Source organism: Idiotropiscis lumnitzeri, chromosome 10, assembly GCF_059441095.1.
Source record: "Idiotropiscis lumnitzeri isolate Australia: NSW breed Sydney's pygmy pipehorse chromosome 10, RoL_Ilum_1.0, whole genome shotgun sequence".
Taxonomy (NCBI): domain Eukaryota; kingdom Metazoa; phylum Chordata; class Actinopteri; order Syngnathiformes; family Syngnathidae; genus Idiotropiscis; species Idiotropiscis lumnitzeri.
Window position 1 is genome coordinate 9,198,286 of NC_142400.1, and position 17,960 is coordinate 9,216,245.

At 42.0% G+C, this 17,960-nt stretch overlaps 1 protein-coding gene across 3 annotated transcripts in view; it reads right to left on the reverse strand.

Annotated features, from left to right (window-relative positions):
* The window catches only part of galnt1 (UDP-N-acetyl-alpha-D-galactosamine:polypeptide N-acetylgalactosaminyltransferase 1), a 36,178-nt gene that overhangs the window by 5,684 nt on the left and 12,534 nt on the right, over positions 1 to 17,960 (reverse strand). For all 3 annotated transcript variants that reach the window (XM_088307055.1, XM_088307056.1, XM_088307057.1), the window contains 8 exons: positions 12,931 to 13,032; positions 7,453 to 7,605; positions 7,217 to 7,385; positions 4,335 to 4,501; positions 2,920 to 3,047; positions 2,756 to 2,835; positions 2,401 to 2,571; positions 71 to 188 (listed from right to left, as the gene is read on the reverse strand). In XM_088307055.1, coding sequence (XP_088163181.1) covers positions 71 to 188; positions 2,401 to 2,571; positions 2,756 to 2,835; positions 2,920 to 3,047; positions 4,335 to 4,501; positions 7,217 to 7,385; positions 7,453 to 7,591 — 972 coding nt within the window. In that variant the 5' untranslated portion in view covers positions 7,592 to 7,605; positions 12,931 to 13,032. The remainder of the gene's footprint in view (positions 1 to 70; positions 189 to 2,400; positions 2,572 to 2,755; positions 2,836 to 2,919; positions 3,048 to 4,334; positions 4,502 to 7,216; positions 7,386 to 7,452; positions 7,606 to 12,930; positions 13,033 to 17,960) is intronic.

Here is a 17,960-nt window from a genome sequence, read left to right on the forward strand (position 1 = left end):
CATGAGTGTCATGTGTGGCGCGAGTGGAAGAAGGCGCTCATGACACGTAGCTGTGGACGTGGACACTCACTCTGAAAGAGATTTCAAGGTTCTCGCCACCCCAAATGTCCATGCCGGCGTCATATGTGCCAATCTCCTGGAAATAATCTCTGTCGATAGAGAACAAGCCTCCTGCCATGGTGGGAGTTCTGGAAAAGAACACAAGTATTTTATTTTCAATATTTTCTAATGAGCACATAAACACGCATCGATGGGGTGGTAGGTAATTCGCGTGACAGGTCGGGTTCAGTTGCCACTCAGTGAGGGAGCAAATCTGAGTGTGATTGACTGGCGATAAGTCCGGGGTGTAGTCTGTCTTTTGCACAAAAACGCTAGTTGAGATAAGTTTGAACTCCATTAAATACAAGAACCGCTGCAGAGAATAGATGATTGGATAGAAGGAGAAGAAAACAGAAGCTTGCACTGAACCAAGCAATAATATAAAAACAGCAAGTATTATCAAAATAAAACAGGTGAGAGGCAAAAATTGTATTTCCAAATAGCGTTAAGCTGAAGGAAGCATCAACATTGAGTAGGTCTGTAAGATGTCTAAACAGATAAGTCCCCTATTTCATGTTGTTTTCCTGCTCCGTTGCCGTGCCCGGCACGTCTGCCTTTAAAAGCGGTGCGACGACAGCCAGCATTCTACTTCTAAAAATAATTTCCTTTCTTGCAGCAGCGGCTTATTTTTCTTGACGCACAGGTTCACTTAAACAAAAGACAGCCTCTTATGCAAAAAGAGAAAACACATCGGGGTGCCGCCATTTAACTCAGAGGAGAAAATTATAAGTGGCTCAGGTGGAGCAGAACAAATACTATCTTGCAGGACAGATAAGAGTTCCAGATAAGAATCAAACAGGGAGCAAAACGAGATCGGAGAATATACAGGTATTTACCAGTAAAAATGTGTTTGCAGTTTTATGCCTGTAATCATAATCAAAGAAGGTAAAATTGAACAATTCCCGTTGCTGAATAAAAACTGAACAGCTAAAAACGATGTCATAATAAGACCCTAAAATATATGAGTTATTTTAGGGGTATTTGATGTGCTGTGACAGTTTTTGTTACGTCACATACGGTGTAGTAATTTATTTGCCTGCGTTTGGAGCAGGCAGCTTCCCACTCAGTGATGGTGTGAACGTGAGTGTGAATGGTCGTCTGTCTCTAAATGTGCCCTAAGGCTGACGAGCAACAAGTTCAGGGTGTTCAGGGGCTGGCTCTAGCCCAAAGTAGGAACGTTTTATTTATTTATTTTTAAATGGGATGCGAGAAGGACGAGTTGTGCCATAGTGGAGATTCTGCTTGAATGAAGCCCAACTTTCCACAGATGACATCATGTAGTTCTTAATAAAATATAAGTGGCTCAGCTGTAGAACAAGAACAAGTTAAGAGTTGCCATAAACAAACAAATTCGAATTTGTGATGTCATTCTATTGTTGTGGGATTTATTCTACTTATCTAAATTCCCCACGCAAGGTGAATAAAGTATCTACCTACTTACCAATTAATTAGAAATCTGTTATTGTATTTACAACAAAACTATGCAGTAAATTTCAATTCTGATGTGAATTAAGAAATAGTTCTTCCATTCAAAACGATCATTTTTGCTCAATCCTTTAATGGCTTTGTCATTTCTAAGTCTCTTTTGCTTTCTTGCCAACAGACCAAAGACTTAGCAGTAAATTAGAAGGCGCGAGAACCCATAACAGCACTTTAGTCATTGTGGCTTCCCGCAGCAGTCACTCTCCTAGTTTGACTAACAAATGCAGACATCTAAAGGTTGAGGGATGTCGCTTGGCATGCAAAGGCTGCTGCATGCACATGCCTAGAATACCATTTGATGAAAATGTATTCTTTTAGACGCCGATAACATTTCTATCATACATTTTTTACATTTGTTATCATGGTCATCATGTCAAGCGAAACACAATTTAGCAGCATTGTTTTTTTTGGTGTGGATTGACAATGGCAGACATTTCTTGCCCTGATAATGGAAAGCTACATTCTGTGAGGGAATTGAGGAAAATGATGTCCAAAAAACAAGTTTAATGCGGTGACATATGTTACATACATTATATCATGTGTGTGACCTTGAGAAATGGAGTCATGTCAGCATGGAAACAAGAGTAGGAGGAAAGAATAACAGGAAGGATGAAATACAAGAAGAACCTTCAACTCAGGCTTGAAAATTCATAAGACTTCACAAAGGGGAAAAAAAAGTTTTCCTATTCATCTCCTATCGCCTTTTTGTGATCATTTTATAAGGATTAGTGGTGCCAAGTTAAACAGTAAAAAAAAAAGTGACGACTGAGAGGTTACAGCGTGCAAAATATGTCGAACTAAAGCAGCGGCATTTCGCACCTGACGGGAAGTGTGCGGTCTCCTTTTCGGCGGTCCATTTCTCGCTGTGGCACCGGGTACCATCGGAAGTTGAGCTTCCAGTTGAAACCGCCGTACGTCATGTCCGAACCTGCCATGTACTCGAAGGTATCGTCGCTGATCACGTCGATGATGGGACACACCACCGTTTTCCTAGTGCACACGCAAACACTCGTCCTCAAACAATGCCGTCGTCACCAAAATATTACTCATTACAATTTGCAATCCTCTCATGCGTGAGGCGGTAAACGCCGCATGAGTCATGAGCCAACTAATTAGAGAAAGCCCCTTGCAGACAAGCTTGCGAGTTTGGTGCTTGAGCGCGCGCAGGTCTTACTTGTCTTGTTTGATGCGAGCGAGCAGCGGCTCCAGCCAGCCTGTCGTGCATTCACAGTGAGCATCCAGGAAGGTTATCACCTACAAAAGAAACGGCAGATTCCCAGATCGTGTCAGCCATACACAGAGGTGCAGGTCGCTCATGGGTGTGCAGCATTCACAAACCTGGCCTGTGGAGATGGACGCTCCCTTGAGGCGAGCTCGAATAAGTCCAGACCTTTGATCCATCCTCACCACCCGGACAGGAACCTCCAGCCTTCGGACATATTGCTCCAATGGCCGTTTCAGGAAATCTAACACGCAGGAGTGAAAGAGGGGAGAACTCTCAGAGCCATCTTCCACGTTCTTAATCGCATCCCAGATGGGAAAGAAAAATATCTTAATTCAGAACAAAACCCAATACATGAAGATCTGGAATTAGATATGAGAGACCGACGATGCAGCTAATATTAATAAAAGAAACATTTCAGTTTTGCCCCTCAATGTGGGCCAGATGATCATCTACGAAGACTTTTGTTTTGTTCCGTGTGCTAGACGAGGTGAGAATTGTGTCCCAAGGCTGCTTCACCATGACGATGCGCTGGTCACAATGCTCTGATTAGCCAACAGTTCCATGCCAATAACATCGCTGTGCTCGAGCAACATGCCTACTCAACCGACCTGGCTGTGCGTTTTTTCCCCCAAGTTTGAGGGCGTCATTAACTCATTCGCTAATAGCAGAGTAAAAAAAAAAAATGCATCTTTGACTTCTTTAGCCGTCAATGGCAGTAAATGAGTTAAAGAGGCCTGCTTTGAAGACGTGGACAACATGACTGTGGCGGTGGAGCAGTGGAAGATCCTGGAAAAATCCTTTTAGGTGTTAAAGAAGATGTGGAAGACAATGCAAGAAAATTGGACAGGACTCCAGAAAGATGATGTCTTAGTTTGTAATTCGGATTGGAAAATTTTGTGATAACAATCCTGGAAGATTTCTGACACATTTTGGTTTAGCTCTCCTAATGAAAATATGATGTAAAGAAAATAGATGGATGGTTAGGCTGATACACAAAAGTCTGTAGAAAAACAAAACAAAAAAAAAAAAAATCATTGAAAAATCATCTTGGCAGAGATACAAAAAAAAAAAAAAACTATCACTGTACAAACAAGTAGGCCCGCACTGATACTAATACACACACATGCACACGCATGCGCACAAACTACAGGGGTTGGATTACAGACGATCCCGCCTTCCTTTTATGGCACAGACAGATCAAACGGAACCCATGTGCCGCTGTCTTAAAGCAGCAGACAACACAAACACCTTTGGTTCACACCTGACCTCACGATGCAACGGGACTGTGTGGTGGCTGCCGCTTGGGCGTAATAGCAGAGTGTAATCCCTGCAATTGACGAATTAAAAAACCTAATCCTCACCACCAAACAAGGATTAACAGTATTGCGCAGGGCACTCCACCACACACTAGCGATGCGGGCTACATTGGCCATCACAAACCTGATAAAACTCACACCGTCGCTTGAGAAATAAAAATGAGGCTCAAATGAAAATAGACACAAGGGTGTGTGAGTGTGTGTGTGTGTACCTCGCTCACTGGCATCGTCTACCAGAACAATCTCCTCCAGGAGTGTGTGGGGGGAGCGGTCGATGACGGAATGGACGGTCCGCAGCAGCGTGCTCCACGCCTCGTTGTGAAATACAATCACTACGCTGGTTCGGGGCAGATTGTCAGGATATAGCTTGTTCTTGCACCTAAAGACAGAATGCAAGAACATATAGCGTAAGGACGTATAGAGCATGAAGGCACCGGAGGCATTTCAAGATGAAAACAATGCATTCATTAAAGTGATCAAACAGGATGTCATTTGTTGCCTTGAGAAGTATCATCAACAAGCCTTAGAAGCGTGCCCTAAACAAAGTAAACTGAAGGTGAAGAATAGGTGAGCGAACAGGCGCACAATCCCAAAATTAGAAGCATGCAAATATGTAGGACAAGCGTGACGATGACAGTTGGTTTGTGTTGCTCATTAATTTTTCCTCTCATTCACACTCCTTTTCTCTGTCAAAGCAAGCATCTTGAAAAGTGCGCCAGTGGGAATTAGTAACCGTTTAAATGGATTCACGTGGGTGAGTCTAATGTTTTATTATGCAGTTAAGACAAGGCTCACATAAAATAATATGTCTGCATTTGTATGTGTAACTACAGCATAACTGCTTAAATCGGTGTGGGAAACGTACGTATGTAAAAGTTAAGATCTTCAAATAATCACGTGGAAGAGAGAGCGGGGGGGTTTAGCCCAGGCTTTACAGATTAAACATTTCATAATTGTTTTAGCAGGAAAAAATTATTTTACTTGGTAGGAATCTTAAGAAAAAAGATAAGATAGGAAAGTGCAACTGGAAAAAAAAAACTCCAAATCCACACTCATGTTAATATTAGGCAAGCATAATTTGGGCAAAATCATGTTTCATTGGGTGACACAGTAACAGAACGAGACCTGGGCTGGCACGCATCTGGCACACAATCTAGGTCAAAAACCAAAGTAGAGGCCACAACATGCACACACGCTGATATTAAAGGATAAGTCTGCGCATTTTTGTAATCATCTCATAAATCCAGCGGAACGCTTAAAAACTGAAGCGTAACACTTCATGAGTATCTGCAGCCATGACTTGCAGTGCAATTCAACGACATTTTAATCAAATACATTGTTGTATTATGTTCTGCTTTATTTTTCTTTGAACTCAATTTGGTTAATTTTAATAATTTGATGCTTGTAAAAAAAAAAATCTATTCACTTGTTATTTAATAGATTTTCACCTGTCCTCATTGGGTTGCAGGAAATACATAAAAAATGGGTTTGCGAAGGCATGTGTATTGGTGCTAAAAAGTAGGAAAGTTGAAGAGAGGCACAAATTAAACAGCCACTTTCCAAGGATTTCAGTTCGTATATAGATCATCCAGCTGACTTCAACACTTGGTGCGTCTCCACCAAGCAGACATGTTTTGACACATGTCAGGCTGTCGCCGTGTGTTGCTTTTGCTCATGCGTGCCAATTTATGCTAACAGGCGGGTGGTGGAACAGCATTTGGCAAAAAGTTATGTGCATAATGAGTCACAGGTTGCCTGTCCCACCAAGGAATGGAGGGCATGGTCAACAGTGAAACATCACACAAATATGGACTTGGGGAAAAAAAAAAAAAAAAAGTAAATGTAAAAGGGTAAAACATGTCATGTGTGCTCATGAAAATGGGATCATGGAAAATATTCCCATGTTACAGATCCACCCTTTTGCGGCAAGTGCACCACCACACTAGGCTATTAAACATACACGCGCAAGTGCACTTTGGTTTCAGACTGACCTAACATTCCTCATTCATTTCACTCTGAATGGCCGTGCTGACAATAATGAAAAGAAACTGCCGGTGTCTTCACACTCTGCAGTTTGAGCTAATGGTGACCTACGCCAAATTCATTCACCGGTTTCCTTCAACCAGACACACACACACACACAGTGTCGATATTGACTTTGTCTTATCTCCTAATTGGAAAAGCAGATAGACGGTGAGGAGGCTGAGGGAAAACAAACCTCGTAATCAACTCTTGTTCAAAGACTAAAACACATTTCACGGATCAATGTCTTCTTTCTTTGTAGTCTGCTGACTGTGTGTGTACGTGAGTACGAGTGCCCTTGCCGGTCAGTCAATATTTTTACAAAAAACGCTCATTATTTGTACATGCATGTTTCTCTTGTGAAGAAACCGCAAGTCCCAAATACAAATGAGCAGTAACATGGTGAAAGGATGCACTGCTACTAGTTTTATCACAAGTAAGCGCACACATACTTAAATTTATTATTCCTTGATAAAGTGATGAAAGCTTCCAATTGTAAAAAACATGGCTTTTATTTTAACTCAATATTGTTCAGACAAAAACCTGCCTTGACCTTGTCTTTAATGACATCCAACTGCATGATTTTGTAACCTACATATTTCATAAAGCTCAGCGGCTAATGTTGTCATCTGTGTTTACCTTAAAGTATTTCCGAATGATTAATATGGTTCCAAACTCCACCGGCCCAGTAGATAAACATCAGACAAGTTATGTGGTATTCGGGTCGAAGTATCGGAGTTTTCCAAGTAAAAGTATGAGTACTGATATTGTTATTGATCTCAAAACCAGTATTTGTGCATCCTTCAATATAATAACACTTACGACAACTACAAATGCGTTTGTTCAGTATTTGGCCTCGTTTTAGAACTGGGCCGCATCACACTCAAAAATGTTTTATGTTAGCCAAATAAGTGGTGTGATGCAGGGGAGTTTTACAGCACTGCAAACGACAAGCAAAATAACAGGTGGTCGACCAATCAATGGACAAGCCTGACGTTCATTCGAAAGAGAACCTGAGCTGGCTCAGGGCAACATGAGAAGACGGCTCATTAGACTCATGCAGGTTGCTCACCCTTCGAGCCGGACGTCAGGTAATGAACGATTGAGCGCAATCATCTCAGAGGCCATGAGGTTGAACTGGTTGATCTTAAACATCTCCTTCATCTTCTCCTGGTTCTCCTTTGGGATCACAACAGGCTTCCCCCCTTCCCCGGGCCCGTCCCGCGGCCTCGCCAAGGGGTCTGGGGAAGATAAAAAAAGAGTTGTTGCCGATTTCGCCATGACCAACGAGGAGACATGAATACTCACCGTCTCTACCAGGCAGTCCTCTCTCCTTCTTGTCGTCACACTTGTTGCACTCGCTGAAGTAGAGGAGGATGAACATGTCCAGCATCACCCACACCAGAGAGGTGGCCAGGACCACTTTGCAGTAGGCGAACCTCCGCATCCTAGTAATGTCACCTGAGAAAAGGACATGAAAAGAAAAGCGCTTTCTACGATGATGGGAATGTGTGAGCCCCATGAAGCAGTCACTTATGCCATTTCTTTTTTGTGCGTGCATTTACGGCTCATTCCCCTCAACTGGCGAGCCCTCCTGCAGTTCATCGTTTAAGCACCGCCGTCTGTCCTTCTGTCAGTCTGTCTGAGTCGCCTCTTACATGCTTAGCTGCTTGGTCACATTTAGCAAGAAAAAAAATTGTACTATCCCTCCTCCAAAGTGTGATTGCTGCACAGGATGGCTCAGCCGAAAATGAGTGAAAGCAACACGACTGACATTCCTCAGAATACGAGCTAGCTTGCGTGGCTAGTGTGTCAGGGCAAAAGTTGCCTCCAAGAGTTCCAAGTGAGGCTTTATTTTTGGCAAGAAACTGACAACATGGTGCAAAGCATGTGGAACTAAAAAGCTCCAGGTCAGCTTGCTTGTCAAATCCGACCAAATACCAGCGCCGTGGAGATTTCACAAAATGCGTTGTGGCCCACAGCTGCTCTACATGGAATGGGAAGCAAATTCCCAAAATTCATCTTTATTTAACCACTGTTTTTGACATACCTCATTAAATGTTTTGTGCTTTTACTTGCTGGCGAGTATTTTGGATTATTACAGTCCGTGCAGTGCTAAAGGAAGAGTTAGGAATAAGGTCATCGTGGTTGGACAGTTTGTGCAGGTCTTTAAGGATAGGGAGCACTTGAGCAATTCCTTCCAGGCACTCGAAAGACACTCACTTGTTCAGTGCGTCACTAATTGTAATAATTTTGTACTTAGAACCAGAAGTCAAAATTTGTGACAGTGACGGTAAAAATCATTTAAAAGTTTGAGAGAAAACCTTTCTTTATGTTTACAGTGGGTAGTGTCAACTACTTCTGGATTTTTATTTATTTTTTTTATTTTTTATAACAATACCTTAAGTGTCTGCGTATGAAGGGCAACAAAGCACGCGTCACAGACGATCATGCAAAATGAATCTACATCTGACCCATTTTCAAACCAATTTGAAAATGAAGATGCTTCAACCCTCAAGTAACAACTCGGCTGCTGGTGTTCTGCACACGCAACCACTTGTGTAACGGAATGAATGTTTTATAGGAACAAAGCAGTGCTTTTGATACAGGGAGGGGGAAAGCGATCTCAATCTGAGTTCCTAAATAACCTGCTGTGTATAAGCCAATTTGCCATTTGTACATGCAACACGGAAAATCCCTGCGCGAGCGCAAACACACACAACACAACATACGCACTCTCAAAGCGGCGTGAGAGAAGCTGTGACAGTAATTGCTTTTCTTTGGCAGGCTAGCGGCAGACAGACAGAGCTACATTAAAATTCCCCTGCTCTCCTTTCCGCCCCTCTCGCAGAACCATCTCCTCCACTCTTCGCTGCCTCAGTCATCCCTCAGGTTACAGCAGCAAGAGCAGAAGGAAGTAAATTAATTTGGCCACGGCGATTTCTCCCTCTCGTCGCTAGAAGACAAAAAGGTGTTTGTGCATAGCTAACTTGGCTGCAGCCTCGCACAGTTCAGCTTGGGAGGATGTAGAACTGCAGAGCGGCGTTTCTAAATTCCACCTGATAGGATTGCGGTGCCACAAAGTGCCATGCAAAGCAGAATGATAGAGTGAAGATCTGCTTGTTCTCCCGCCATGGCCAAAGACTGCATTGTGAGCGCAGCAGTTCCACAAGGTTAAAGCCGTAACTACATGTTTGACCTGATTTCAATTTCAGATTAAAAATCAGCAAATGCATTCACATTGTGGACTCGCTAATCTGATGGACACCATCAAGATGCCAGGAATGGGGGTGGCATTTGTGTGAAAATATAGCCTGGAAAAGTTTCTTTTGAAAAATTGTCAGATTTAATTCTCATACACATGACTTGCAGATTAACAAGACCATGTTGAGTTTGCCACCCCCGATGTGTTGTGTGTGTCTCTTTAGTTTCTACAGTGACGTAGTTTGGGCCCATCCTCAGGTGAGAACACTGTTAGGTGATTCAGACATGATCAAAGGGAAATTAATTAGTAACAACTAGACTGTGATGAGGCTACTGAGTCGTGAGAAATAATTGATCCTGATTTGTGGACATCCAGGACCACGAGACAGGAGTGTAGTCGGCAAGGCAACAGCGAGATTGGAGCCGGAGGAACAACCAGCGCATGGTGAGCGCTCCCAGCGAGCAAGCGCTTGAGATCTCCGGCAGGAAAGAGAGTGAGAGCACGCTGGTCAGGTAGTGACGGGTATTTCACTCCGTCACATTTGGTCAATGTTAAATATTTGCTTCAATGCAATTTTTGGAAAAAGTGAGCGAGTCTGTTAAAGTTGCATTTTTTTATTTAGTCAAGATATTTAATTTATTGTTTTGCATTTCAATGCGAAGGTTAAATGTTCTTCAGAATAAAATGGTATAAAAAGGACGAACTTGATTTGAGATGCTCTGTCATGAAAGCTGCATAAAAACAACATCCTTAAGATTATCGTCTATCATGTGAATTTTGTTTAAAAAAATAAAAAAAAGTAAACCTATATAACTGGGCATTGAATTTGATGCAGTCGAAAATTGGAGGTGTGCACGACTTTTTTCTTGGTGCATCAAAGAAAATAAATTGCGCGCACCATTGCGAAAATTGAGTCCAGTCCAATCCACTTAACTGGTATACCCGCTGAGGCGGTGGTAAAAGGAAACAAACCGAGCTTGGTTGGAATAGGACTCAGTGAGTGTGCATATGGATGTGTTGCATTTGTAATTTTGTGTCAGCTTAATTTATGTTGGTCCATCCTTAGGCTCTTTGATGCCTCCTTTAAAAAGCCAGCCTTTCTGTGATATTAAACAGACACACGAGTCTGCACTCTATCTTCCCTCTCCATTAACATATCATCCTCGCTCTATCCGTCTTTTCTATCCCCATCCTGGTCATCTGCATTTATCTCTCAACCGCCTCACACGCTTCAAGAGCGGTTGCCATCGTTACTTGTCTACTTGTGTACAATTTCCCCTTTGCACCGTCCCCTGTCTCTTCCAATACGCTCCTCTTCTCTACAAACTTAACCCTGCTTCAGACGGTGCACAAGCAAAGGATGCAGAGCGTTAGCGTCTTCATAATTATATCACTGAGAGGAAGGAAGCGCCCGCCAGTACATGTTATATTTATATAAGTAAATGAAATGAAGAAAGAGAGAGGGAAAGATGTATTATATGCATGAGCTTCAATGACAGAGGTGTATGAGTGCTACTGTGTTGTAATTAACCACTGGTGTGTTAGTAGAGTGTTGATGTGCCGAAAATGAGTGAAAAGGAGCAAACCAGGTCGACGCGATGTCCGCAGGTCATGCCGGCTCCAAGAAATCAACGGTTTCCATGACAACGCCAATGGAAGTGCTGATTGAACTGTGGTAATGCCTCAACTAGAGCAGAACAAGGCGTAGGCTAATATTAAGGAAGTGAAACAGAACAAAACGGCCCTGAGGTTTGTATTCAACCGTTGATGTAGCGTAGCTTGAGAACACAGACGCTCAGGGCAAAGGGCCTGGGGTCATGACCTTGACAGCAAAACGCACGACAGTCCAATAAGGAAGGAAAGGATAAAGAAGGAAAGGCAGCCAAAGACCAGAGGATTTATGTTTGTACAACGTATATCGTCACGATTGACTTGGGATTCTTTTCTCTTCTGTTGCAATACCTGTTTTAATTTAAAAAGTCTTAAAATGACAGCTTCTAAACAGTAAATATTCTCGCATTTCTGGCGTCCTGGATGAAATCAGAATAATTATTTTTGCGTTGAATTATTTAAAAAAACAAAACAAAAAAAAAACAAAACAACGATCGAGGTTTTAACCTAACTACTGACATGTTACGGACAAAATCAATAACGAAATCATAATTAGTTTTTGTATAAATTTATACATTTTCTGCACTGTCAAATTTCACTTCACTTTATCAGACATGTTGCTGACACTGAAAACTCTGAACTTCTTGTTTGAAATAAAAACTAAATTAGATGAATGTTTCACATCGCAGATGAATAGAAATTTTGGAGATATTCACTTCAACATGTTGTAAATTTGAAGTTATTTTGACAAACATGAGATGGAGTTGGTATTTTGTTTGGTTCATGTTTTTACATTGATGACCATATCTTCCCTTAATATTGGCACCAAATATCGGTTAGCGGTAAAAACAAAGCACATGAGTTTATAAACCCAAAATACTAAAAAAAACGCTGACATAAGGATACATACAAAAAAAAAATGCCCATTATTCTAATTTGCCCTCACGGAAGATAATGAGAGTCAGACAGAAAAAGAAAAAGAAAGCAAAGAGGGAAAGTGCCCACAAAAGTGAAAAACCAGCTCAAATTGATTACCAATTTAAAGCTTGGCATGGGCACAAAGTGGAATTAAATACTCTAATTAGTCAGACGTTAGCAGCCAAAGTCAATACAGATTACTGTCAGAGAGCAACACACTCCCCACACCGCATCATTCATCCCGGAATGCATGACACTGCTCTACTGTATTTGCTCCTCTACCTTTCTGTCATTAAGCAAATAACGATATAACAAAAGACACAAAGACACAAGATATTTGCCAATTTGTGAAAACCCACCCATACTGTAAATACACACCCATAAAATTTATCAACTCTATACGAAGGCCAGAGTACGATGTTTGAAGCAGCAGATTTATGTTAGTGTGTCAGCAGTTCTTCAACGGCTACTCCCACGCTCCGCCGGCAGGATTTAAATGGCTCTTCTGCCAAAGCCGGGCTTGCCCAGCGCACTGACCACTACTCAGTTTACAGCACCAAAATGTAAAAATGTTCCCTATATCACTATAGACATGGAAAAACTGGAAGTAGAGCTTTGCACAAATGCTCATACAGTAGAGTTCCAGGAGTTAATAGGAACAATGTTAGAAATAAAAATCAGCTGATCACTTAGTGTTGAATCTAAGTGATCGCATTTCAAAGAAAAACATGTTTTGTCACTTTTGTTAATATTGTCGGTGACAGAAGTGTGTACATGAGAACAATATGTGAGAAAATGGCTCTATAGTGTACCTCGAATTAGATTTTTAAGAAACTAGTGCACCAAAGCAAGACCAACCGATCATAGACAAAAGGAATGACTGACAAATTGTCAATAATTTGCTGCACCCTCCCAAAAAAAACGGGATGATTTTACTGTTTATCTCATCTTCCACAAAAGTAATATTAACCAGAATGCCATATTTAGACTAGTGAGTGAGCACAGAACACATTTTATCGCAAATAATTTTTGGGGGTTGACTTAACTCCTACCTGTCCAGGGGGCTCTGGTCAGATGCAAAGGGGCTCCACCAACAAAGAAGGCAGAGCGTAAGAGATCCCACTTCCTCCTTTTCTCGTCACGCCAACATGCTCCTGGAGGAAAACCGACAGAAACAGATCAGATGAAACCGAGCCAGCATACTTTGTAGCAGCAAAGAAAATGTCTTACTATATTTTACATATGCCAGTCACACAACGAGGATTGCTAAGAGTGATAAGTGCAAAGTATCTGACCACGACATTGTCTTGAAAATGGGTTTTAGCCGTTTTCACTGAAAGAAAGGAAGTTGTTTAAGTGTTTTGGGGCACTTTTGAGAAATAAGGCTCTGAATGCAGATCGTCCTGGTTAGGTTCATATGTTGAGGCTCGGTCAATTGGTGAGTACAAAATTGCCCGCATCTGCTTTTTTGGACAAGCTTAAAAAAAAATACAGGCAGTTACAGCAACTAAAGTTGTAGAGAACCAGCCTAAAAGGTCTCATACCGGTGACACGGCCAGCATCACAGCAGTGAAAAAAAAAACACGGCACAAAGCTAGGCCAGGAAAAAGAGCAAAGGGTTTCGTTTTCACCTCGGGGATGCAAAGCCACAAAGCATACACAGGAAGACCGCAGTGAAAATGCCTTACTCTCAGACCTGAAACAGATTTCCTGGTTGTGTTTTCAGAATACTCAGAACTCTCACCTCTTAAACTGCCAGTGTCAAAAAAAAAATATTTGCAGTTAACCGACACTTCCCTTATCGGTGAAAATGGATCATCATTCAGTGAATGAAAAGTGAACCTTGGAAAGTCCACAATTGTCAATCATTTACAACTTGTGTTCATTTGTACGCCGTCAGTAATCAATCAGCCTCTGCCCTTGTAAGCGCACTCGAAGGTCACGGACGACAACAGACTGAGCGGCTTGATTCATGATGAAAAGTGATGCAGAGATGGCGCAACAGAGAGATTGACAGCTCAGTGCTGCTCAATTCACTGGATTAATCGTCTATTTTTGAAAAATCCACAGAGAATGCAGATGAGAGGGAATGCGACTCTGTGTGGGCATCGGCATGTGTGTGTGTGTGTGTTCGTTCAATCTAGTTCTTGGCCTACTTTAAAGCCAAGTCATCATTCTGGCCTACTGGGGCTTTATTTTGCCAAGTCTGAATGTGTTGGTATTACAAAGAAGCATGATATCATGAATGTCTTCCTGCCAGCCCACACACTCGTTCCTCTCAGTGGGCTGTGCTGCAGTGCAGGTGTGTTTCAGAAAGCCACTCCCCCCCTCAAATGAGTCACAATTGCACATCTTTCATTCCTCTGCTATTTTTATGTTCTGTTACCTCCATAAAGCTCGAGATGAACGATTGTAAACCATGTGCAAATTGGAAGCACGACAAGCAAGTACCTCTATAAATACCCATCAGACACACGCAGACTGCAGAGCAAATCGCAATGCAGCTCAAACGCTGTCTCCAATTCAAACGGTCAGCACTGTCAGTCCCATGATGCAATCGTGAGTGATAATCAGGAAAATAACAACAAAAAGTGAGTGACACCATGAGTTTGACCACATAAACTCTGCAAACAGGTAAAGACAATAATGCAAAAACATAATGGCACAGCAGAGGGTTTCCTCTCGAGTAATGAAACCCAAGCAGCCCATCTGGCTTAAACTGGCTGCCAAACAGGCCAAATCATCTGGGACTGAGGGGGGAAAAATGCATTTCTGTGATCTTTCTCCAAACTTGACGGAAAAATATTTCACGGAACTCATTTATGCAGGTAAAATTCTCAAATGTCATCCACCATCAGTAACGGTGCTCATTTCTCTTTGCTCCCATAGCGAATGTGTAAAAGCCAAGGACGAAGGTGTGTGTGTGTGTGTGTGTGTGTGTGTGTGTGTGTGTGTGTGTGTGTGGTCTCATCCTGCCATCACTACACCAACAGAACGACAAACTCCCCTCCCACAATTATCGTCTTCTATTCAGTCAGGGTCGACAGAATTTCCTAAACTAAAAGGACAATGACGGCGGCAGGCTAATTAATTGTACAGGTGGCAATAATAGTCAATCATAGCATGAAGCTTGAAGACAATCTTATTTGAACAGTCTATGCCAGGGCTCACCAATGCAGTGCCCGCAAGCACCACATAAGTAGCCCGCTGACCTGTTCTAAAATTAGCTCAACAGTGATAAGACACTGTGATTTTCTAGGAATGTTGTAGATGTGATCATTTGTAAACACCGGCAGAGAGTTTTAAAAATGAAGTATCGCATGTTGATATTCGCCTGTTTTCTAATTAGTGTGAGAAATCATGAACATGATCAATGTCTTCACATAAATGCATATCTTTAATCATAATTACCATTATTAAAGGTACTTTGAGGAAAATTTGTTCTCAGAAAAGCAACCCAATTCGACCGACGGTGATGTGCGTATTCTTGGTTGGTGTCTGGGTTTCTCTTCGTGTTACGTGACTCTGTGTGTAACATATGCTGTAACAGAGGGAGACATCACGTGTCATGTTTGGTATTCACAACAACAAAGTGCCATGTGGCCCGCCGCCTCTGCCTCCTCGCAGGCCTCCGCATTCAAGTTGTCGCTTCGCCGACGTGGGAAAGGAAGTCCGCGCTCGGCCGGCAGCGGCGAAAGAACTCTCTAACACCTACTCTATACAACAAAAACAGACTAGAGGAAAGGTAAAATATATATAAATGAATTACAACACCCATATCACAGGCAAGTGCAACTGGAACTTGACAGTTCTGACAATGTTCTAGGGGAAGTTGGGACAGCAAAAAACAGCAATTCTAGGAATAGAGCAAGGAGAAAATAGTTGAGGTGACGTTTCACCTTTCTTTGACATGCCACTTTGTCTCACTGTTTCGGGATTTAAAAAAAAAGAAAAAAAAAAGGGCCACACGCTTTCTATGAAGGGGCCATGTGTCAGGAAACGGGGGGAGCTGTCACTTTTTGGACATATTGTATGTTCTCGCAGAGGGCAGGCGAGGGTAGGAAGAGGAACAAACAGCGACCAAGAGAGACCCAAAATGACAGCCGCAGGGAAAGAGTTACCGAGAGAAAGATAACTGCTTCCTGTTGACGCAGAGTAGAAAATACAGGACAAAGAGCAGCAGGCCACTAGACCACTTCTGACTCTGTGCTCTGACTTCTTGTCCTCAGTAGATTTGGTCCATTGCCAATCTTTCCTGTCACTCTTTCGCCCCTGCCAAAGGAGGAAAGACTGTATTTGTTTTTGTATGCCTCACAGTTGTGGATGAAAAGCACAAAATTCATTGGTTGTATGTACTTGGTATTAATAATGCATTCTGTGATCAATCAGAATTATGTTGATTGTGTGGAATCGATTGATTGTTGATCAATTCTGTAGGGCGACAATTGTGGCAAAACGGTGAGCATGATGCGGTAGCCACCAGCAGAGTTGTACGTGCATTTTTAACACTTGCATTGAAGCTAATTCAGAAAATCTATCTACATCATGAGAAAAGAATATTTGAAGTATAACAATAATGAATATATCCTTACGAGTGATACAAAGATGTCATAGAAATATCTCACTTATTAATGATCTACAAATCATGCTCCAATGTGTCATTATTAGGGACAACAGATCTCACTTTTCTATTTTTGGACAAGACACTCCAGTATTTAGCATTTTCTTTCCCTCAACAATATAATTTAACAATCAAATTGCTTTTATTGCTGCAGAGGCCCAAGATCACTGATTTTTAGCAGTCTATAATATTGATGGACCAGAACGGACACCTCTAGTGTCAGTGCTGATGCTCCTGTTCACATGTAATTTATTCATGCTACTATATCGCCTCTGCTGTTCCTGTTGTGTTAATAGGATCAAGAGTTTCCACTGCCCCAAGCCGTGAGCTCAACGCTCCCGGCAACATTTCCAATTCAGGACGGACTTCCTGGTGATTCAAAGCAACATTTCATGTAATTCAGTGCAATGCAAGATATTTTTAGCCGTATAAGCTGCAGTGACATTAATGAACGTCAACTATTCCTTTTCCATTTTGTCCAGAACAAAAACTTTAAACATGCATAGACCCAATTTTGCAAAGCATCTTTAAATGCCACTTGATGAAAAGATTGGCGCAACGAACTATTTAGCTCTTTGAGTGTTGGTTTCACTTTGTGGGTGCATCACTGACGTTATGCTCACTGCCTGAAATGACAAATGTGGCCCTGAGCATGTTACATCACCCATCACAGTGAATCCCTCCACTAACTTGATGATGAACTTGTTTGACATCTGGTTAAAATGTGCATAGCAAGCCATGCTTGTCTCTAGACAGCTTGAGAGAAGAAGAAGCAGAAGGGATAAAGATTTCTTTTTCCGTTTTAGTAATCAGCATCAGAGCCATGAAGCAACACAAGATAACAGTCAGGATGGAAATATTCCCTGAGACCAAAGTGTGACGCAGAACAGCGTAACTTATGTTCTGGTCGCTGCTCCCTATGCTGGCAGGGAAGTCAGATAAACAACCCTTTTTTTTAGCTTCTTGCGTTGAACAGAGCTAAATTTAGGGGAGCACTTGGGCTGGCCTCAGTTAACAGATGCATTTCATCTTTACTTAAAATGACTCATATGCAGCATTGTAGCTTGAAAGCAAGCACTCTTTAAAACCAGGAGTGGAAATAAAAGTTAGTCTCTCCAAATATTTAGAAATATAACTTCTAAAGTTAAGTAAAAAAATATTCCGGAGATCTTCATTTAGGGTCTCCAGCTTGTATGTTTTTTACGCAATTCACTGCGGGGATTCTCCGTCCAGACTTCTGACATATCCACCATGCGTAAACTAGAAATATGTGTGCAACCAGCAAAGAGGCGTGACTCGGTGAAGTCTAAGGGTGGCCCTAATTTCCAGATCATGAAGTGTTCATGAGACGCTAATTCCAGAAAGGTCCACTTGGAAAATATGGCACACATCGTCAATGACGTGCGCCCGGGCTCAGATAACGGGCCACTTTGAAGGAGCATGTTTTTGCATTCGGTTTTT